General features: G+C 39.3%; 1 protein-coding gene across 6 annotated transcripts in view; it reads left to right on the top strand.

Annotated features, from left to right (window-relative positions):
* LOC131030723 (putative threonine aspartase) overlaps positions 1-24,566 on the top strand; it is a 328,757-nt gene that overhangs the window by 89,269 nt on the left and 214,922 nt on the right. For all 6 annotated transcript variants that reach the window (XM_057961650.2, XM_057961657.2, XM_057961643.2 and 3 more), the window contains exons 3-6: positions 11,261-11,381; positions 11,619-11,703; positions 22,345-22,426; positions 22,573-22,681. In XM_057961650.2, the coding sequence (XP_057817633.2) occupies positions 11,261-11,381; positions 11,619-11,703; positions 22,345-22,426; positions 22,573-22,681 (397 nt within the window). The remainder of the gene's footprint in view (positions 1-11,260; positions 11,382-11,618; positions 11,704-22,344; positions 22,427-22,572; positions 22,682-24,566) is intronic.

Below are 24,566 nucleotides of genomic sequence, written 5' to 3'. Positions count from 1 at the left end.
ATTTCGGAGCTGGGGTGCTCTCGCCACTTTGGAGATATTCTCGGACTTCAACGGCTTCGCCAAAACTACAGATTCTTAACTCATTATTGATGGCTTCAGACTAACCTCGGACCTCAACGTGCTTCTGTATTTCGGAGCTTAGAGGTTTTCGGTATACTTGGTGATTTTAACCTTTTGCGGCTTCAGGCTTCTTGGAGAGTATTTTGCGATGACTTCGGAGGATTTGAATGAGTTTGCAAGCTGTGCGAACCTTTAAACTATGCCATCCTTTGTGATTTTCGCGACTTCAAGAGTCACGATGCCTTTATTCACGGAAACTTAGGAGCTGGAGGGGGTTTTGGGTCCTAAATGATTTCGGAGCATTCGCTCTTTTCGGACCTTCGAGCGCCTCTTGCAAGTTATAACACTTTCACTTTTCCTAATTCTTGCTCCCAGGTCCGAAAATGAGGACAATAAGACTTCAAACGACTTTCGGACCCTAAAGCATCCTTCGCGATTTTTATTATCTCACATCTCTGAGCTAGGGTCCGAAAATAAGCTCTAAGTGCTTTTTCGGAGTTGGGAGCACTGTTGAAACTTTTTGTGTTTTCAAAACTGCGCAAAATTAAACGCCTTTTACTCTTTTCAATTTCGTTCTTAGGGTTCGAAAATAGATGCTTGAAGGTTTTCGGAGGCTAAAGCACTTTAGCCATTCTTTTGCGATTTTGCCGTTTTATCCTTGGGTCCGAAAATAGACACTTGAATGGTGCTTTCGGGGGGTTGAAGCGCTTTGGCGAGTTTCGGAGCTCAAACGTTCTTCTTTCTTTTTTACTCGACGCCCTTTGCACTTTTCTAATTTTACTCCAGGTTCGAATTTGAGTGCCTTAGGCAATTTCGTACCTCAACGCACTTCTTTTCTTTTAAACTCGACCCAAGGTCCGAATTTGGAACTTATGCGATTTTCGGGGCTAGGAGAGTCCTTGGAACATTTCGCACCCTTTCTATTATTTTTTTTAAAGCAAATCGCTCTAAGGTCCGAATTTGAGCGCCTTAGGCAATTTTGGACCTCGAGCCCCCTTCGGACGTTTCGCGTTTTAATCTTTTAATCTCAATGGTCCAAAATTGGGCGTATTGAGAGTTCTTGGATTTTGACATGCTTGGCAAACTCTAAAAGAAACCTCGGATCTAGGGGACGACCTTACAAACTTGATACATTATCCCATTTATCCCCTAGGGTCCGAAAATGGGAACTTGAGGCGAATTTCGGACCAAAATGTGCCTCTTACAGACTCTAGTTTCGCCCCAAGGTCCGAAAATGGACATTTAAAGTGATTTTCAGACCTAGAGCTACCTTTGCAACATTTAAAAGAACTTCTGCATTATTTTCGGACCAAGTAGGGAGCATCAGATTTTGAAATTTTCGTCCCAGGGTCTAAAATTCAATCCCCTGGGTGATTTTGGCAAGATTAGCTTAGTGAAATTCTGACCCCCTTCGGGCCTCTGGGTCCGAAATCTGCGCTTTAGACAATTTTGAAAACTTGCACGAAACATCGAACCTCCTACTAGCCTTTTGCCAGGTTCCACAAATCTAGATTTAGGAGGCATCGGAATACTAAGGCACTTGGCCGGGCAATTCGATCTTTCATCAGCAGGCGAAAATCATCTCTCGTTCAAACCTTACAAACATCGGGTGACAAACCTTATGCAATCGGCCTCACAGCTGTGGTGTGAAAAATGTCGACTTTGGTCTTCATGCGACCCTTAGGTGCACTGCTCTTGCTTGGCGGGCTCCGCCAATTCCTACCACCTTACGCCTATCTAAGGCGATTCTCAAAACTTCGAACAAAGCTCTTGGCGTTCACGCCCGAGAGCTAGACTAGCCAGGAGGATTCATCGGTTCATTACTTCAACGTCAATCAGTTTACAAATCGGTCACGAACTCGCTCGAAGAGACCCGAGAAACTCTGCTTGGAACCTAGCAGGACAACGACGAAAAGCTCAAAACAGGAAGGGGGACCCTGTCGGCGACAGGGAGCGTGTGCAACGCACAACACTTGGCCATGTGGAAATCTACTTATGAGCATGCACAAAGAGATTGTGTTGAGATGGAAGGGTCAATTCAGGAGATTCAATCAAAGATCCTTACATCCATTGAAGAATTGCTAGGGGTAGACATTAGTGCTTCCAATGGTCTACACTTAAGAGGAATTGAGAGATAAGATGAAGTTCATGTACTTCAGCCAGTTGGATTCTTTGAAGAAGAATCAAATTGATGATTTAGTTTCCCTGCTGATTCATGTCCATAGTTCGCAAAAGCTTATGCTAGATTGGGAGAATGTTTTGGATGGTTGTTCCGATGCGTTGGATGTGATTGATACTCAGCATGAGGCTTTGCCCAACATTACCATGGAGGAGTTAGATTCAGTTTTGGTAGAATTCTTGGAATATGTTGCTAGAGAGAGGAATGTTGGCTGGAATCTTTAAGAAGATTCTCTACTTGATGATTGGGTGTCATTCCATTGGATCACATGTTGGTGATTTGTTTTTTGATGTAAACCCTAATTAGGGCAACTTTAGGGTTGTGTTGGCATGATCTTGGCCCTCGATTCTAAATGAATCTTGGTCATTCATTTCTTTTGAGGCTCTATATATACCCCATTGCCTCTCCTTTGCAAGAGAAAGATTTTTGAGAATTGTCATCTACATGCTGCAGATTTGAATAACAACAATCATTGAAGTTTGGTGATTTTGTTTAAGTGTTGTATGCATTTGTGGTTCTCATTGCCTCCAAGTTAGATTAGAATTTGTTTCAAGTATTTTAAATTGAATGAAAGAGTTATTGAATGCATTTGTGTGGAATCCATTCAATCCATACCACTAGCTTCTTGCTGATTGTAAGTTAGCCTTGCGTGGTCAACTGGAATTTTATATGAACTTAACTTCAATTATTGCACGTCGATTGTCATGCATTGCCTTGATGGTATCAAAGTTTGATGGTGATAATTTGAACATCTATGAAATTTACCTTAGATGATTGCACTAAGCTTGTGTCAAATTGTTCTTTTGATGGTGAGACCTCGCCTAGTAGGATTCCATTGAATTTGTTCACTGCCTCTTGCATTCTAGGTTTTAGATTAGAATTCCTAAATCCTATTCCTTTTGTCCTTTTTTGAATCCTTGTTAGATTAGATTAAAAGCTCAAAGTGCAAAATTTTAAGTCATCGACATAGCCTATTCCAAATCCATGATAAGATAGATTCATTCGAACAATTGTGTAACTCCCTATTGACGTGTCTAAAATCGCTGAACTTGCGACTTCATCCGGCCATTGCAGAATAGAATGTACTTGCTGAGTATCCTATCCTCTCTTGAGATAAGGAAATCCCTAATGCTGGTTTTGTTTGATCAAAGCGGATGACGTCAAGGTTTTGATTGTCAGGTCTTGACTACAGGATACCTCAATGGTCGATGTGATTTGCTGGGAGCATAAGGGGACTTACGATTTGCAACAAGGTGGTTTGTTGTGATCCTCAGACTACGAAATAAAATCAAAAGGGAAGGGTTCAGGAAGCCTAAGGACAAGGATGATAACAGTTGATGTAGTGGGTAGACAGATTTTTATAAACCAGTTTTTGTTTTGCCAGAGATACCCTCACAACTGGACAAAAACGGTGCAAGATCCAAGGGATGAAGGATTTTCAGACCAGAGACACTCATTTAGGCACCCAATTTTGGTGCAGCCTAAGACGAACACCTGCTGTTGAGCTAAGCACAGTTTGGGTTCAGACTAACCATGCACGGTGACCAATCAACAGACCCCCAATGGTATGAACCAGAAATGCATCAAATACCCCTCCACACTTCACCATTAAAATCCCTGCACTCTAAAATTAACTAGCTGAAAGAAACCATGCAAACAGACTAAAACAAAGACAACAAACACCATATTTCAATGTTCATATATTTGCTTCAGCTGCCATTACAACAATTTCTGCAGCATCTCTATGCTATGCTTAAAATCTAATCTATTCTAACTTCTAAAATCTAACTACAAAATTCTAACCAACTACCTAACTATCTAACAAAAATCTCTAACCCTTTACAAAAGAAAGGCCTCTGCCTTTTATAGATTTTACAATATTGAATCGAAGGCTAGGATGGACTGCATCCAGGGGTCCTGATCTGCCTTCTAGAAACTAGCAGCCTTAACCCGTGCCCATTAAATTCTCACTCATCCATTCAACCACAATTCCAACTACCTGCCACTATTTGGCTTTAATTTGGTCAATCCAGTAGCTGGACATAACTGTCCACAACTGTCTTGTTTCCCCTTTCTTTCAAAATATCTTAAGTGGGGCCCACAAACAATTTTACATTAAAACAGTTTTAGTTTAAAACTGAATTCTTGGAATTAAATCCAGCTGTGCACTTTTCCTGAGAACGCATGATTGTTGTACTCGGAGTGTTCTTTGGTCTTTGGTTTCGGTGGTGGACTTTAGCTTGTCGTCCAACGACACGCTTCCCAATGTTTGGTTGCTCTCGCGCTCCTGCAACGAGTTCCTACAACCTTTTCTTCAGTGTCCAGTGCATGGCTTTGATTAAGATCCCTCTTCGATCTGCGTTCTTAGGCCTTCTCCTGGTTCTCTTATGACGTCCTGCAACCTGCAAACAACAATCATTTTAATAAATCAATTTTGAAAATTAAATAATTTAACTTAACAAATATTAAATTTTAATGTCGTCTGGCTCGAGAAGTTCTTTGTAAGATGTATCTTTTGAATGCTTCTCCTCAAACGTGAACTCCGATCCTTGGTCCTGATGGTGTTTGGGCAATTTGAATCCACTAAAGCATCTTGGTTGATTGGCGAAATCGTGATTTTGCCCAATCATCAATTTCGGCCTACAAGTTGGTTTTGAAAATATCCAAGTTTTAACACCCCTTTTTGTGTTGGCACTTTGCAAACTTGGCTTCAACGATTTTACCTTTTTCTTCTATTTGCCGAACTTCGGCTCAAGACGCGTTTTTGCAAACTTGGTAACTTTTGACATTTTACCTTCTTCATCGCCGAAGTTCGGGCCTTTTACCTCATATCGCAGAAATTGGAAGTTTCGCGATTTTAAAGTTTTAACCTTTTGCATATTGTTTTCCTAACGGCGGATTTCGGGGGTTTGGGCCCTTTTGCAAGCTTTTCTTTTATTCTAATCTTTTGCCTTATATCGCCGAAAATGGAAGTTTTGCGATTTTAAGGTTTTAACTTTCAAGATTCCTGCTATATTGCCGAAATTCGGCATTTCAACGGTTTTGCGAAAGTTTAACTCGTTTCTATATTTAGCCTCCTATCGCCGAAATTCGGCATGTCAAACACTTTTGCAAAGATTAAAAAGTTTAGCGTTTAGTCTTTGGTGCAAATTGTTGGTTGAAAATTTTGTACACTCGTGAAAGCAAATAAAATTGTGGCTTCACCCACAGTGTGTGAGTATGAAACTCTCCTAATTAAGGGAAGGCTCCCCCTATCTATCTAAAACTGAAATAAAAACAGGATGGGACAGCAGTCTTCCTTCTTTCTTCAAGGAGGCCTATATCCTTTTCTCTCCTTAGAAAAGTGATAGCAAGAAAATGTATAATAATGGTAACAACTTCAAATGAAAACCAGAGAAAGGAAATGAAGTTTCCTGAATGCTCAAAGGCTCCCGTCACTTCCTTCGGGACGGGACAACAATATCAAGCTCAAAGACTCGACTATTGGAAGTCCTATCTACCCTTTGATATACTAAATTTTACAACGAATAAAAGACAACAGCTCAATGACTGGAATAATCTATTCTTTCAGCACAAAGACAAGAACTAGTGCAAGCTCAAAGACTAGCTGCTATTTCTTATCAAACAATAATTTTTCTTCAAGAATATTCGCAAGCTCAAAGACTTGCTGCTCCTTCTACAGATTTTCCTATTTTAATTAATCTTCTCTACTTGCAGCTCAAAGACTTCAAATCAGATTAGACTAAGCTCCTTTAGAAACACTTTGCATGGAAGAAATAAAAAGATTCAAACTCAAACATGTAGCTCAAAGACTCAAAACTTGAGTAACAATTCTTTATTATTCTTCAAAACTTTCAATTCACATACATAAGCTCAAAGACTTCTTGCTGTAAATTTGGCAGAGTTTTTGCTTGCTTTCCAAAAGATATATATTACAATAGACTTCCTTAAGTATTTATAGAAGAGGAGCCTTGAGAAAAAGGTGGGAGGATCCTAACTAACTTGAGAGATTCTCTCAACCACCAAGACTTATTCAATAACTAACTAGGACTTATTCCAACTACAGTCCTAATTGGACACAACTTGTAGTTGCCTTACATGTAATTATAAAAGTGCAAGTAATGTGTAACTTGCATTTTACAAAAAATACTTTTACATGTAACTTGTCAAAACAAAATTACAAATGCATAACTAAAACTATTCCATGTGTCTAAAGACACGACTCTAACTGCATCATCCTTTGTCTGTGATGATCTTCATGTCGCTTCAGGATGCTAGAACTTGTAGTATTCTGGATTGGTAAAGACATCTTGAACCGGAACGGGAACGGGAACTTGCATCCTTATCTGCTTGCTTGGGGTAGTACTAGCTTTTCAATAGGGAACGGGCTGCCTTCCTCTTTTCATGTCATGACCATCTTTGTCTTGAAAGCATTTTATGCTCTCAACCATGAATTGTTGTTGTATTTCTTCTTTGTATCTTCCTTCATTCTTGAAATTTGCTTGCAAAATAAGGCCTATGCTTTAATCGATTGATTTGGTAGATTGTGTGTGCAAACCGGACTGACAAGGGAAGAGAGAAATTGATGCAAAAATGGGCTCACAAGTTAATTTTGGGTTTTGGAAGCTGCATTACATGTGTGGGGAAAACAAGAGCATTAACTTGCAATTGCGGGGAACAAACATGCAACTTCATATGTGTAATGGGTAACTACAAGTTTGCACTTGTAATTGGACCTTTAGAACTCATTTTCAAGTGTTTTTTGAGTGCATTTTGGATCAATTTCGGGTTCTGGATGGCTGACCGTAGGTGGACTTTAAATGGGGAAAATGAATGAAGGTGTGAAATGAATGGATGAAATGGTATGTACGGATGATGGAAATGAATATGAAAAGATTTTGGGAAGATCATCTTCAAGAAAATGGGAAGAAATTTTCAACATGTAATCCGGTTCCAAAAACCCGATTTTGAAAGGATGTGTATTTCTCATATTTGCAACTTCATATTTAAACAAAAGATGGTTAAATCTTTTATCCGTAAGGGAAGAACAATGATTTTCATCCAACTTGTAAACGGGATTTAAAATCCCGAATACAAGTAAAGAGGGAAAATGGGGAAGAACAATGCAATTCTAAAATTGCTTTACAAAGGGGAAAATCTCTCTCACAAAATCTGATTTTTGGGGAAGAACCAACATATTTGAAAACAAGAAGAAAATAAGAAAACAGAAAAAGCAAGAAAAATGAAACAAGAAGAAAAGAAATCTTACCTTGCTCCAAACTGAAAATGCCTTCTTCAAAAAGATGATTAATCTTTGAAAGAAGGAAGGAGAACTTTTAAAAAAGAAATTAACCGCATTCCAAAACCCTAGCCACGTTTTTTAAAAAAATGCCCAAAACTGAAAAACGTGGCAGCAAATGCATGAGAAATGGCATGGAAAATGGCCAAGACTCTTTCTAACCTCAACGCCTTAGCATACCAAGCCAAAACGATTCATAACATTGCTGATTCGTGGCATTCCAAATGGCAAAAAACGTGGTTTTTGGTAAAAATGTGTTTTCTTTTATAAACAAAAAAAAAACAGCAATCTTAACCTCCATGTGGCGTGAAAGGTGTTTGAAAATGCATAAAAATAGGGAGGAATTGAAAACGCCTTCTATCTCCCAAAAAATCTCCACAAAAATTGGCCTAAAATCCTGAAAAAAAACGTTTTTCCTTGCAATTCGGGTTTTTTGGAAACAATAACAAGTTCAAAATGCATCGAAACAATGAAAATCGGGTTTTTTAGAAGATATAACAAGTTTAAAATTTTACTTTTTCAACATGTTGGGCAAAATCGGGATTTTTTGGCCAAATAGCAAGTTTAAAATGTCAAAAAATGCACTTTATGAGCAAAATCGGGTTTTTAAGACCAAAGTGCAAGTTTTAAATTGTCACTTTTTCACTTTATAAGCAAAATCGGGTTTTTTAGACCAAACTGCAAGTTTAAAATTGTCAAAAATGCACTTGCAAGGCAAAATCGGGTTTTTTGGAGAGAAATGCAAGTTTTAAATAATTGTAAAAAGGAAATAAAATCCCTACAACAAGTTATACTTTCTTGCACATATGTAATGGGGATTTAAAATTCCTATTACATGTAAAAACCATTAAAGTAGGGGTTTTTAGAGAGAACTACAAGTTTACTTGTAACTTAACCAAAAAATCCCTATTTTAACTAAAAAAGCCAAAAAACAATAAAAATAATAAAGGAGAAATTTAAAACAAATGACAAGTATTCATCTTTTAATAAAAATGCACATATAATAAGCTAAAAATTTCCCTACAAAGACCAAAACAATGGACATCATTAAAACTTGTAGTTTGAAGAAAATTCTCCTCCTGCAGTCGGGATTTTAAAACCCGAAATTGAAGGAAAGACATAGCAAACGAACCCAGAATTTGACGAAATTCGAAACGTAGTTCGAGGATGGATTGAGGATTAAGCCAGTCCAAGGATTAGTCGAAATTCTGCCTCGGGAAGCATGCCATAGAGTAAATTTTTTTTTTTTTTCACAAAAATTTCATGTAATGGTCCTTCATTTTTGAAAACAAAAATGAGGACAACACGAATTTTGGCGAAATTGCCCTCTTTGCAAAGTTTCAAAATTTTGACATTCTGCGCTTTATCGCCTAAATTCGGCGTTTTTGGAGCTTTGCAAATATTAAATAGTTTCGCATTTTACCCTCTTATCACCGAAGTTCGGGCCTTTTGACTCTTTGCAAACTTTTAAATTTTGCTTTTTACGAACTTCGGGGTTTTACGATGGTTTGCAAACTGTTTAAAACCCTTTGCAGTTTCTCCCCAGGTTGCGAACTTCGGAGTTTAGGCGGGTTTTGCAAATCTCTTGAAAACTTCACGACTTTTGGCTTAGTTAGCGAATTTCGGAGAATGAGGGGGTTTTGAAAACTTTTTAAAAAACTTTCGTGGTTTTCTACTTTACCGAACTTTGGCATTTTTAGGCATTTTGCAAATTCTAACCTTTTCGCGATTTTCCTTTAGTTCGCAAACTTCGGGGATTTCTCATTTTACGCAACCTTATACTTCCACGATTTCCTTTGGATGGAACTTCAACGACTTTAGAGGGTTTGTAAACTCTTTAAAACTTTGACATTTTCGCCTTTTACAGCGAACTTCGACAATTAGAGGCTCTTTTCAACTCTAACACCTTTGCAATTTACCTCTAGCTAGTGAAAATCGAGGTTTTCACCTATTTTGCAAACTTTCTAAACTCTTGACATTTACGCCTAAGCTGCTGAACTTTGGCGAAATAGTCTTTTCAAACTTTAACAAAAATAGCGATTTACCTCTTTGGTGGAAATTTCGGGTTTTAAGAAGCTTTTGGAAACTTTAAAATTTTCGCATTTTTGCCTTAGTTACTGAATTTCGGGATTCTAGACAGGTTTGCAAACTATTTACTGCGCGATTTGGGGGGTTTTTTTCAAACTTCGGCGAAAATGACCATGTTGAAAACTCTTTAAAACCTTATGATATTTACCCTCCATAGTGCGATTTTCGGTGTTTTGGGTTGCTTTGAAAACTTTGGAGGTATTTCCTACTTTTACGCCTTGTGGGCAAATTTCAGCGATATGGGCACTTTTGAAAAGTAAAAAGAATTTTGACATCTTTCCTCCTTATGGCGAATTTCGGGATTTTAACGTCCCTTTGCCAACTTTGGACATTCTTTTTTGGCCCACTGAGGTATTTCACACGATTGTCTTCCTTTTGAGATTTTCGGGAGATTGCAAAAAAAACTTGGGGGTCCCCTGAACCAGAGGTGTGTGAGAGCACAACACTCCCCAAGCGAAAACAGCATATCGCATCAAACCATTGAGTTACCCACATGTCAAGAACTGACCGTAGAAACCTTGGCATTGTCTTAGTTGATCAGATATTTAGTATCTGAGGTGATTTTGTTCAAGACAGGGTAAAATACTTTGGTATTTTATTCTGTGTTCGTATGTGCGTAAAACACACATCAACATTCCTCAAGGAAAAATGGCAGATAGCTTGACAAAGTCCACCTAAGGCATGAAAGGAAAGCAAAGACCAAATATTGTTTTGATTTTCAACATTCTCTTTTTCTGTCTTTCTCATTGATTGATTTCACTTATTTGTAGATATCTTTGGATTGCAAGGTAGCAAATCTTTGTCCTTGTTGGATTTTGTTGTTGTCACAAACTAAACCACAACTCAACAATACCAAAAAAGCCTATCTTCTGTAATGTCCCAATTTATTTTAACAAACCTGCAAAATTTTCAACTTTTAGTGCAGTCATTTTGTCAAACAGATGTGGAACATTGGAATTTCTGAATTCACTGATTAAGAAGAGCTGCAACTATCATAGGCATTTTGGCAAATAATTGTCATGCATTAAACACGTCATTGACATTTTCAAACACATTTGAGCGCCGTGAGTTATGAAAATTAATTGTGCTTGAAAATGTCAATGATGTGTTCAATGCATGACAACTTTTTGTCAAAACACAAACCTCATCATTTTTGTTTTGAAACAGCTGCAACCTCGAATATCATACAAGAAATGTTAGTCTAAGTGCAAGACTGTGACATGTCATTCTTATCCTTACAATTTGGTGAGGGGATACACCACAAGTGACTTGGAGTGACACATGAACGCCAACTAATTAATGACAAAATGGACAAAAAATTGTATGAATGCTTGAGTTTTGTATGGATACTCGCAGAATTTTACAACAATAAAAATTTGGTCATTGAACGATGTTTATACAATGTCTTTCTTTAATTTTGATTTCATGTTCCTAATGATTAAAAATTAAATCACTTCCTTGAGGTACTTCATACTTTTGCAATCTTTGGTCTCTTGGTGTTTAGTGTTAGATTCTACATGTCAGTGATTTTTCTTGATTTCCCATGTGAAGACCAGATTTGCATGATTGTCTTGAATGTGCAATGAGGAAGAGGAAAAATTTCATAGATTGTCATAAATCTGTATTCACTTCAGGACGACGAGCACACAAATGCAGGAAGGGGTTCCAATCTGACAGAAGAGGGACATGTGGAGTCTGATGCTAGTATTATGGATGGTTTGACTGGAGCTTTTGGGGCTGTGGGAGGAATACCTGGTGATGATGTGAATGCTTTTGCTTGTGATTTATTTTTTAATCTTCTCTACGAGTTAGCTTGCCTAGAAAATTAATTTAAAACTTTTCAATCAATGGTAGATTTATTTTTTATTTTTTAATCATTCAAAAAGAGAAAGCAGGGAGATGAATATAAATTGAAATTTTGTATGAACATTTTACATGTTTCATTTTCATGTAAAGATATCATACATATTAACATTGATTCATGTCAATCAGGAGTTCAGAATCCCATTCAAGTTGCAGCACTTCTGGCAAAGAATAGCATAACTAGATGTTCTTTGCTTGGTCGGATACCTCCCATGTATGAATTACATGTGCTCTGACTGGCTTATGAAATATTAGATGACTCAGTAAATTTTTTTTTGTTTGTAGAAATTTTTCTGTATAACTGCATATAATGCTGATTAATCTGAGACGATGTCTATTGGCTCAACAATATTAAAGGTTATTAATGATTCTATTCAAACATGGCAATAATATTTTTGCAAAATTGTGTTAGCCTCGTATAGCTGGGTCAGGTGCAGCACATTATTGTTTATGAGATCTGCTGCTAAAAGAATTCTAATTAGAAAACCTTAGTGGAAGTTGGAGAGTGTTCTGCTTCTTCTTGTTAGGATTCAAAATTACAAATAAGAGTAATTTTATAAGATGACCTAGGATAGACATCTATTAGAAAACTTTTTAGGGAAGAATTATGGTTAGGGCTTTATCAACTCATCAATTTTCAACATTATATGAGTTCATTTAAACTCTAGAGTCTAGGTGTCCAATTGTCTTGGGTGCTGGCATTCTTCGAGTTGTGAAGTTTCTTGAAAATTGAGTTTTGACTTGATATTTCTGTGGTAGATTTATGACGTTAGAATATGTCCAAGAATGGAAGAAAGAACTGGAAATAAATCACCAAAATCATGATTAATTGCAAAATGGTGATATTCCCAATTCCCCCTCCAAAAGGGAAAAAAGTGGTTTTGTTGATTGTCGAGCTTTTGTCAGTATTCAATGATTTTTACATGCTAAACCATGTGTTTTATGAAATAAATTCATCAGATTTCACCTACCCGCGTTGGTAGGGTTATACTTGTGCATTTTCACTTTTTCTTTTTCATTTTTCTTTGGCAGGTTGCTTTAACAATTTCATGGCATGATTTTCTTTCCTTAGACAGGTTTGCTCCAATTTCTCTAGTGTAGGGTTTGCTGTGATGTCGTTTCTAGATTTCTGCTATGGTAATAATTGCTTCTGCCTATAACACATTTAAATTCAAATGATTATTAATCAAATCCAGATTAGATATAGTCATATAAATATCTTGGGGTAATAAGCCTATGGAAGCTTAAAAAATCTAGTGCCATTAAGTTGACAAATTCTTGTTAGAAGTTTGTAATTGCATATTCAAGGATAGTTAATTAGAGATCTAAAGGAACTTCATGAAGAATAAACTCTTAGTTTGAAAAATAAATTGTACATTTCTCTAGTTTTCGCATATTACCAAATTAAGAAATGCCTCGTTGAAACAAGTATCAACGAGTCTGGGTCAATGGTTGTAATATCGATCCAATAAGAAAGACCAGCAGTTTATCATTCACTTTCATAGAATTAGTAATTTTCAATAGCCATTACCCTCTAGTTCTACTACATCTGACAGAGAAAATTCAATATAAAGTGTATTCTCATATATGAATTATCTACTTTCTACTTACTAGGAACTTAATCATAATCACATGATAGCTATTTTTATGGGCACTCCCATGATGTACATCTCCATGTAAGGAATGCATATTGATAAACATGCAATGTTACTTTTATTGGCATGCAATATATCATAAAAGAACATATCAAAGATTGTGAATGTTATTGTATCAAAAAAGTTTCTCTAACAAGGCAAGTATTTTGTATGTCATTGTAGATAATCTTAGTAACATAGAAATTATGGGATTGGGTTTGCTAGGTGACACTTTTTGCATTGGGTTAAGTAACTAAAGCTTGTAATGTCCTGTTTCCCCTATTTCAGCTTGCAGTGTCACGTAAGACCTTACTTTTTAATTTCTCCATGGGCTGGAGGAAAAAATCTCTTTAAAGGGGGGGTTATAGTTTGGGAAAACTGGCAAATAACAAATAAATAATCTTTAATGACATTTTCTATTTGATTTTGTCAGTTTCTGATAGTGCAGTACGAGAGTTAGAAAATGACTTTTTAAAGAGGTCAGTTATACTATCAAAGTGGGGATGCTAAGTGGGGTTCAACATCTAGTTACTATTTATGCATGAAATATTTTTTGTGCAATGCAATGCAATCAGCTGTATGAACATAAACAACAAAAAACTATGTTCAACATTTTTTTGGCTAAACTCTCAACTTTATTTGATCTCTACATCTCTATGCTATGGAAATGCCTTTAAATTTAAAAAAAAATATTTTTCCCTCTTTCTACATTTTATTTAAACCTAATTTTTTCCTGTTTAAATCTTGATTTAAAAAAAAAATCTTATACATTTTGTTTGCTGATTTTTTTCCAAAAAGTTTTTTGCTGCTATGGGCCTAGGGGTGGTGGTATAAAACACATTAGTGGTGGATTCAGGTGAAGAAATGAGTAAAACGAGTCTTAAAACGTGTGCATAAGGATTACAAATTTAGTGCAGTAATGTAAGGTGGAAATTGCAAAATAGGCAACTCTAACTTCACATTTTGCCCCCACTTTAGAGAGTTGGTGGAACTTGCCAAAGAAGTATGCTAAAGTGAAAAAAAATACATTGCATAAATTATTGAAATACATAAAAGATATTGTAAAAGTATACGTAGAAGAGCTCATGCTCTTTTTTCTTCTTTCACTTTTTACCTTCATTCCAATACACATTTCATCTTTCAATGTACTCAAGGTAAAAAAGTAGTTATTGTATGCCAAGAGGAATCATACATTAAGAAATAGAATGTTTTTTTTTTGTAAGGAGATTACACATATTCATTTCACCAGGTTTTTGTTTTCTGAATTATACCAAATAGCTTGAAGGGGGATCCATGAAGGATCACACAGAGTAGGAAAGAGGAAATAGGAGGCTATTGATGAGCCACAAGATGGAACTAGTAGGCCCTTGGGAAATGAGTGGTTATGTTGTAACCACCAAGTTATTGGAGATAATGCCTATGTGGTTGCTGTTGATGTGTTTTTTATGGCACCTTCAGACACAGAATAAAGTATCGAATACTCTATCCTCTCTTGACAAAATCCTCCCAAATGCTGAACTAAGTGATCACTTGAGATGACTCCAAGGTTTATACTTGTCAGGTCTTGACGTGGGGATAGCTTCAATGGTTGATGTGATTGCTGGTAATCCAAGGGGACTTACGTAGTTGTTCTTAGGAGATGAATCTTTCAAATGCAAGAAGTGCCCTATGGGTCTAATTTATGCTTTCAAATTATATGCAATGAGGTTCTTTGATTACTACTACTAATGATAGTCTGATAAAAAAGTGCAAAAGGGATTAAAGGTTTGAAGGATGCTAAACTAAACCTAGGAATGCAAGGATAATGGACAGTTTTTAGTGAAACTCATCTAGGCTTTGCTTTGACATGCAAACAACAACTTCACAAAGCTAGTACGATCTTCTAAGGTAAGCAAATGATATCCAAATCACCACCAACAACATAGACACCATCAATGTGATGCATATCAATGGGCGAGTAGCAATTGAAGTTAAGCTTATATAAAGAGTTTAGTTGACCACGCAAAGTATTTGGCAATTAACAAAATACCAGTAGTATGAACATAAGAATTTCACCATTAATTATCAACAATGATCTTTCATTCATTTAAAACACTTGAAGAAAATCTATTCTATCTTTTTATGATTTTCTTTGAAAGGATGAAGAAACATGCAAATACTCCAAAAAAAAAATCACCAACACTTGATGATTTTATTATCTCTGGCAGCATGAAAGCAACAATTCTTCAAAATCTCTCTCTAATTCTATGAAGTACAAATGAAATGAGTTGAGCTTATATAGAGCTCTCAATACACTGAGTGGCCAAGATCAATCTAAAATCAAGGTCCAAGATTGTGCCACCTAAACCCTAATTAGGGTTTTGTTGGGGGTGGTTTTATGCATGTTCAACACTAAATAAAATACCTAGAGATATCCTATTCTCTCGATCAAAATCCTCTATGTGCTAAACAGCTAAACTGTGTGACCATAGAGACGACTCCAGGGTTCCCAAATGCATACAGATAGTCTTAGTTGGTTCATTGTGATTTGCTGGTAATCTCAAGGAGGACTTACGTAATTGTTTGAGGAGTTAATCAATCTAAGGATTCCGTTGATTCTCGACACTTGTAACTTTCTTTTTTTTGGAATGATTTTGCAATAAGTTCTTCTAATCCTACTTCTACTAAGACATGAAAAAAAAAGAAAAAATGGTGAGGGTTTAGGAAGATAATTCTAATCATAAGCTAATCCTATGAACTCTGGAGACAAAAATTGCAAAAGTGGAATTTAAACCAATTCTTGTTTCACCAAATTCAACAACTACACAAGAACGGTACTATCTTCTAAGGTATTCAAAAGATTTTCATATCACTTATATTCACCAACATATTGAACAATGAATATAGTAATAGAATTTAAGTTTTCATTTAGTTATTCAGGCTAACTTTGCAAAATAATTGAAAATCATTCAATTATAAAAAGTATGAACACATCAACTTCGCATTAAGCAATTTAATCAATCCTCCATTCAATCTATCAACTTGGAAATTAAATCTATTCTAATGAGAGCCAAGAAACCATGCTAACTTGCAAAAGTGGACAAAGATTCACCAAACTTCAATGAATTATGTCTATTACTTAAGAAGTATGACTACAATTTCTCCGAAATCTCTCCCTAACAAATGAAAAGACTTATTTATTATATTAATATCAAAGTACCTGTTTAAGGAGCGAGTTTGTGTTCCATGCATCAGTCTGATTGAGAAAGGTCCCTGTTGTGAGGATTGATGGTGGCTGTTTTATCTATGTTGTTTATTGTTTCTTTTTGAATTAAATTAATTAAATATGATGCTATAGTGATTGTTGGCGGCAATATTGTACATGAAAATAAAACTAGTTAATTAAGTTGTAATTGTCTTGGTTAGTTGGCAACCGCGGGGTGGTAGTTGCGGTGCGGCGGTTGGCGCTCGCACCCCCTCGGTATCTTTATATACTTCCGAATGTAACTTGTGACGGACAATTATGAATGGAATAACATCTCTTATACTTTATCTGATACCTATGGCATTATTATTTTGCATTACGTGTTTTATCTGTGTACTTTAAGTCATTCACCCGAGAGGGTAAACATTTGGTGTCGTTGCCTAGACGTACTCGGGAAAGGAAGGAGTGGATGGCACATGGACACGATGGGCCTACCCGTTGGTGAGATAAACCCAGAGGCCGACGACGCGCAAACAGAGCTCTATAACGGGGAAGACACTGCGACGAGGGGATTTTCAATCCTGCTCCAGGTAGCCATCGAGACCTATGTCCGAAGAGAGGCCACGAAGGCTGAAATCCCGCCAAGTGTCGTGTGGACAGCACTGGAAGTTAGCCCGACAGTAAATCGGTTGATGAACCACTTCCCTCGGTTGCTTGCACAGGCATCGCTGGCACAACAAGCTCGCCTGGAGGAGATTGCCCGGGAAGAGCGACGCCAACAAATCCTCCAATAGTACGAAGAAAGCAGCCATCGGGAAGCAGAGCGGGATGGCACGAGGCCAGGAAGGAATTGAACCCTGAATCCCATAGGGATAAAGGAACATTCTATATTCAAATAAAGGTGTCATAATATTGACACGAGTTGTATCTGACGAAATGAATTAATAAAGGCGTGTTCTGGTTTATGTGTTGTGAATTATGGAAATGTATGGGAATTAGTGCCCAACCTATTAAACAAAGATAGAAATAAGAAAGCAGAAACAGACGAGTGGGAGGCTGTGCAGAGGGCCTTGATTCTGGAACAACGAGTAGAACGTAGACGGAGGCTGAGGCAACTTGCCGAAGGACAACCTGTCGAGGGGTTGCCCGAAGGGAACCAAGGAGGTGTCACAGAGGGTACAGAAGCCGAGGGAAATTCTACGCGTCGCCGGAACACCGTAGGGTGAGAAACCACGAAGAGTTTCTGGAGGAAACAAGGTTACAGAGGAATCTAGTCGAAGAGACTTGGGATCAGTTTAGAAACTTATCCCTTACGCCACGAAGTGAGGATCACCAAAGGGAGCCAGGAGTGGGCGTGGGTGAGAACAGAGGGGAGGACAACTGTACGGTTGTAAGTGTCACACACGACAGGCAAAACACTGTACCTCCAGTCACCCACCCAAGACACACCACCGGTGCCGGAGGAAGCGGCGCAGGGGCACAAACACAGCCACAACCACCTCCAGGAAGACGACCCCCATCGATGGCGGGCAAACAAAAGCTGCCTAAATTCAACGGAGATGGCAACGATGACCCCATACGGCACTGCCGTACGTGTGAGACAATATGGTCAGCCAACGGGGTAGTTGACAAAGCGGATTGGGTGGTGCAGTTCCTTGCCACCCTGAGAGGAGTAGCCATTGATTGGTACTCTGATGTGGATAAAGCAAAGGTGGGAACATGGGATGACCTACAGAAAGCTTTCGAGAAGGAGTTTCGACTCCTTTGAGATGATAATGAGATCGTGACGGAGATATTAAGCACAAAGTAGGTAAAGCACGAGACAGTGCGAACATACAACCGACGGTTAAAAGAGTTACTAGTGAAGATGGAGAACCAGCCGGCTGACGGACTAAAGAAGAGATGGTTCATGGAAGGGTTGCGGTCATCCCTGCGGAGAAAGATGAAAATTGTACCGCCCACCTCATACGATGACGCGTACAACCGCGCAATGGATTTGGAAAGTGAAGGCAAAACATCGCGGAAGAAAAAGGACAAGTCCTCTGCAGAAGAGGAGTCCTCAGGAGAAAGCAGCAGTGACGAATCATCAAGTAAGAAGGTGCAAGCTCTTCAAAAGGATATGCACTGTATGTTGAAGGAATTTAAGAACATGAAAGGAAGCACGAGCAAAAACGAAGACGTGTGGTGCACTGATTGTAAGGAAGAAGGCCACACAAAAGGCACCTGCCCGAAGAAGGCCTTTTGTGAGATTTGCCAAGTGATGGGACACTCCATCAAGGAATGCCCATACAACATGAAAACCCAAAGTACGCAAATGAGCCAAGTGTTGTTCACTGAGTAGGCCACAACATTCGCACCAGCGGGTACGACCCAACAAACCAACACAACGACATCATCTGGAGGTTACCGGGACAACAGACGCGGCGACGAAAGGAATAATAACAATAACAATAACGAAAGCTGTATCCAGTATGACGCCAAGGGCCGGCCAATGATCCAATGTAGGGCCTGTAATCAGTGGGGGCACTTCGCCCGTGATTGCACGAAGGAAGCCACCCCTCAGCACCTCTGTCGATGGTGTGGGCCAGGCGACCATGAGGACGCAAATTGCCCAAAGGCAGGGGTTAATCTCCTCAACATTGAGAAGGCTGAGAGGACGGGTGAGAAAGAAGTATTGGCGATCACCTGCGCATAGATGAAAAAGGCCACTTATCCTGACCCCCGTACGAAGGAGAGATTACGGGAGGCAAAGGCCAATATTGAATGTGAGATGACGACCGAACGACGAAACAACGAGGTGGTGAGTACATCATCCCGTATGGAAGCTGAAAATAACATCATTGGGCAAGTACTGCAGATGGAAGTACCTATAAGGGTAAAGGACCTTCTAGAAACAATGCCACAGTTAAGAACTGCCATTTTTAGTTCCATACAAACCACTGCGCAGGCACCTTTGTGTGCCACACGGGCGGAAGTTCTGGTCAGCCCCTCGGCTGACCCCATGTTGTTGGCCTTAAATAGTGGTCAGCATCCTGCTGTAGTAGAGATGGGAATTCTCGGGGCTATCCTCAAGGACACCATTGTGGACGGAGGTTCGGGGGTGAATGTATTGCCAGAGGATACGTGGAAGAAGCTGGGGAAGCCAACACTATGGCCACCCACGTTCAACTTGGTAGGTGTAGACCAGCACGACATCAAGCCACTTGGCACCCTGATGGCCTAGCCAGTCACCATCAGCACGCAACCCTTCATACTAGATTTTGTGGTAATCCCACTCAAGAAGAAGGGGTACGATGCCATCTTAGGCAGAGGGTGGCTGGTTATAGCAAAGGTGAACCACGACTAGAAAAAGAACACCCTTTCTATGGAGAAAGGGGGGCGGAAGTATACCATTGATCTGAGGACCCAGGTTGTCGGCGAGGAACTGGTATCATCTTCGGAATCAGAGGGTGAAGGAAAAGGCAACCTAAGGGACGAAGGATGGGGCTGCAGGGAGCCCAACGACGAAGGGATTCTCAAACTAGGAGAGTGCTCCGAGGATGAGACGGGGTCATTGAATGGGCTCTTCCATTGGCAGATGGAGGATTACGAAATGTTCCAGAGCTATAGGCTTGAAGTAGAGGTGCACCTGCCAGAATACGGAGAATATTGGAAGGGAGATGCCTCAAACCTCGGTGACGTAGATAATCCCAAGATCATTTGTGCCGGCAACAATTGGAACCCTGTGTGGAAGGCCACAGCCTTCCAAATTTTTCTTCTTCTTCTTCTTCTTATGTAGGGGAAGGAGACCGTGGTCCCTATAGAATTTGTGGTTCCAGGTCTTCGAATGGCCATTGAAAATAGACTTGCCACCAACGGGTCCAAATTGAAACCCTACCACGAGAAGTGCGCAGGGGACTCGAGAGGCCGGAAGGACACCCGAGAGTTAGAAGGGGAACCCGATAGGATGGAAGGGGACGTGAGAGGCCGGGCAGGTGACTCGAGAGGCACAGGACCAAAGTGGGAGACTCTTGGGCGAGGCAAACCGAGAAAGGGCGATCCCAAAGGCACGAAACCCGAGCCGAATCAAGACACTTAGAAAAAATTCTAAAAAAAATAAAAATAAAAATTCGTACGATCCGTACGGCAAAAAAAAAAAAAGAAAAAAAAAAAGAAAGCCACGGTGGAACCATCGTGTGGTGGCAATGCCGACGGTGGGACCACCGGCGGTGGAACCACCATACGGTGGCAACACCGACGGTGAAACCACCGTGCGGTGGCAACACCGGCGATGGGACCACCGTGCGGTGGATACCACCGCTGCCGCAAGGCATAAAGCACAGTCGAAGACATAAACACGCGCACACGCAGCAACCCCCGCCCAAATGCACAGATGCACAAACGCACTCCGCCCAACAACGCAACGCCCACGCAAGCACAGGGCAAGCACAGGGCAAGCACATGCAAGGCATACACAACCATACACAGCCATCCGGGAGGTAGTTAAGCGTTCGGTGTGCAGAAGGAGGCCCGTACGGTGTGTATGGTAGACGGTTGGTTGTGTATTCCGTATGGGGTGTCGACTGCACGGGAAGGTGGTCGTACGATTGGAGGTGTCAGTGCTGTTGTTGACTGTACGGGGAGGTTGTATGGCCGGACCCCGCAAGGGGCGCTGCCCCTCGACCCCGCTGGGGTGCTGGCCCAGACCCCCAGTTTATTTTTTGAGCTACAATACATTTTTTGAGTTGGGCGAAGGGCATCAGAGAAGGCACGGTAAGTGTTGGGTTGTCCCGTACTGTGAGAAAGAAACCTGCAGCTAAGCATTGGTGAGGAAGCCATAAGCCGTAGAGGGAGACGGATTTGGAGGTTGCGAACAAACAGAGTTTGAGGGAAGGCGTTGCAAGAATGCGAAGTCATACAGCACCAGAGAGTTATTCAGTTCAGTTATCAAACTTTGGGGGGTGTGATGGAGGATTTTAGGCGTCTCCTAGCCTTTGTGCCCAAAGGTTGTGGCCACTTCCAGGCATGAATGGTACGCTTTGAGGAACTTGGAGTATGTATCGGCTGGACGTGAGGTTGCCTTGGTGGATGCATAGAGGGCTCGGGAGGAGCTGACCACCAGGTTGGAGGCAGTACTAGCGTGAGACTTAGCTCGGCGTACCCAAGAGTTGGATGCCGAGAGGGCAGCGCGGGGGGCTATCGAGGACAAATTGGCTAGGGAGACAGTGTCATTTGAGAGCGTGTTTTGCAGACAAGTTGGGTTTAGGCACAAGAGGATTGGGCTGTCAAGGAAAAAAAAACAACAAAAACAAAAAAAAAGAACTCTTGCGGAAGCAATAATGGTGACATCCGCACTTGAGCATAGGATGGTAGTAGAAAAGGGTTTTTAAGCGAGGATGCAGCAGGTGTATAAGTTCCAGGCTCGACTGGCGTCAGCAGTTCTGTTTAATGTCATCTCTATTTTGTATTAAGTCGTCCGGAGACGACTTCTTTTCTTTGGGGGGAATGATGTTGGCGGCAATATTGTACATGAAAATAAAACTAGTTAATTAAGTTGTAATTGTCTTGGTTAGTTGGCAACCGCGGGTTGGTAGTTGCGGTGCGACGGTTGGCGCTCGCACCCCCTCGGTATCTTTATATACTTCCGAATGTAACTTGTGACGGACAATTATGAATGGAATAACATCTCTTATACTTTTTCTGATACCTATGGCATTATTATTCTGCATTACATGTTTTATCTGTGTACTTTAAGTCATTCACTCGAGATGGTAAACAGTGATTGTTGCAGTTTGTTTGTTATTCTGATAATCAATTATGAGATTGATGTTATGATTATTCTGAATGTGTTACAGTTTGACGTGATTGAATTTGAAGTAATATCCTTTGCTGATCTACAAGTAGGGCTTAGGACTATAAGTTTACTCTGTTCTTCGCAATCAGTTCTTCTATTATTCTAAGATTGTCAGGTTAGATCTGTATTTAATCATTTATGAACTGGTTTTTGATTCACATTAATGCCTATGTTGGAATTTTTGGGGGGTTTTGGCAAGTCCAGGTTCTTGGTAGGTGATGGAGCACGTGAATGGGCCAACTCAAAGGGTATTCCTTCAACTTCATCGGTTGAAGATGCTGATAGGGTACATTGTGATTTTATTTTTTATTTTTTTATTTTTTACTTTTCTTAGTAAGGTTTTGGAATTTTTGTTGGCGAATATGTGGTTTCCTGTTGCATTTGTTGTTCTGTACCTTAGTCTTTAATGTTCTGTTTCAATGTGTGAACTAGTGGCTGGTAACAGAAAGAGCCAAGCAGCAGTGGTTAAAATACAAGGATATGCTTCTTTCTGCCACAGAAAGTAGTGATTCGTCAACTTTCAAAAATTCATCGAAAACAGGTGCAAGTGATTTTTATCATGAAAATGCTTCTCGGTTTTTGAATATCAGTTTTACTGAATTTATACCCTTTTTTTTTTCTGGTACTTTATAATATGTATGTATACACAAATTCCAAAATGTATCTGAAATTTCACAGTTTACCTGGTCGAAGGAATTCATTATTTCAATTAAAATACTATCAAATGAAAATTATAATATTATTGTTAGTATTATGTGTTGAATGACTATCCATTCAGTAATTCTTATTTAAAGTAACTTCTAGACTCTGATGCAAATAAATAGACTTTTTTTGTTATAAAATAATTACTTCATCCAATAGAGAAAAAGGCTATCAAGGGGACATGGATGCATTCTTTGTTTTTGCTGAGTGAACCTATGCACTTTACAACGGTTCTTCTCTACTTTGATATTTTTGGATTTTATTATGTAAGTCCCCTTTGGATCCTTTCTATATTGGCAGTTTGTATGTTTTCTTTTTTTCTCTTTTTTTTGAAAATTTCATTGTAGAATAGGAAAAACTGCTAGATATGGGAAATCGTATTTGAAGTAGTAAATATTTCTGGTCTATGGGAAGCAGTTCTGAATCATTGAATTTATCTCTAGAAGATGACGTGGAGAGTTCTGTATGTAAAGACAACCCTAGAATTTTTTTTTGTTTGCAATAAGGAAATAATAACATTAACTTGTATTTATGAGAACATATTGCTGTTATTAAACTGATATCAAAATCAGCATATGTTCATCTGCCGTTGCACTAAACATGATAGAAATTCAAAGCCATATAACAATGTACTGGATAGACAATGTTTTACAAAAACCCATAATGAGAAATATCATAAAAACAAAGGTCTGAAACATTAAATAGAATAAGCTACAGGTCTGCTGTTCACAACCTGTTGGATAAGGCAGCTATAAATGATTTCAGAGATCACTCCTTGTTGCTCACATGACACCAAAAGCATTGTAGAAAGATGCATCTATTGGACTAATTGCCAACGCCCCCCTTCGGATTTGGGACATGGATTAACAGCCTCCCGTGGATCCGTTTTTCTGGCGTTTGTATCGGATGTTAACAGGTCGATTTTTTAGTGTAACGACAAATGTGTTCCAACAAATGGTATTAGAGTTGGATCGCAGGTTTGAATCCCTTCGGGTGACGTTGAGGGGGGGGGATCATTGGACTAATCACTAGCGTCCTGTTGTGACCATTTCACACATCGCCCCATGCAAATGGGGACCCCCTCTTTTTGCTCGTTTTTCGCTCGCCTTTCGCTTTGCTTTTTAGGGTTTTGTTAGATTGTCAGTTGTCTGGATTTAGGGTCTAGCCTTAGGGTTCTAATTGTCGTCTTTTCAGGCCAGAATCCAGTCAATTTTGAGAGCTTTTTGAGCTTCCTTTTGTAGGATGCAGTTTTGAATGAAATGAATTCGCCAGAATGGTCTATTTTCAATTGGAATGTTGAGTGCTGAGCTTAAATTTGTCTAAGTGTTGATGATGAAATGTGAATTTTGACCAATTGACCAATTTTGACCAAATTTTGAGTTTTTTAATTTTTGATCCCTGGCATTGTAAATGATTTGTTTTCGCCTTGTGAAGTGATAAAATATGTAAAATCATGTTATTTTGGCCTATAGGAGCAAAATCGCTCCTGTCCCTCAGTGAAGGACCGGAGCTACAAATCAAATATTGCTTTGTCCTAGCAGGATTTTGATGACTTGACGATTCGAAAAGGTCCGAGGAGATATGTTTTATCAAATGAATATAACTTGAAGTGCAAACATGAAGAAAAATGGTCCAGAATGCCAAAATCGCTCCTGTTCCTCAGGAAGGGACCAGGGCGAAGTACATTGTAGCTCCCGTCCCTCTCCAAGGGACCAGAGCGAAGT

The sequence above is a fragment of the Cryptomeria japonica genome, chromosome 4, assembly GCF_030272615.1.
Source record: "Cryptomeria japonica chromosome 4, Sugi_1.0, whole genome shotgun sequence".
Classification (NCBI taxonomy): domain Eukaryota; kingdom Viridiplantae; phylum Streptophyta; class Pinopsida; order Cupressales; family Cupressaceae; genus Cryptomeria; species Cryptomeria japonica.
This window is presented reverse-complemented; position numbering and strand designations above follow the sequence as displayed.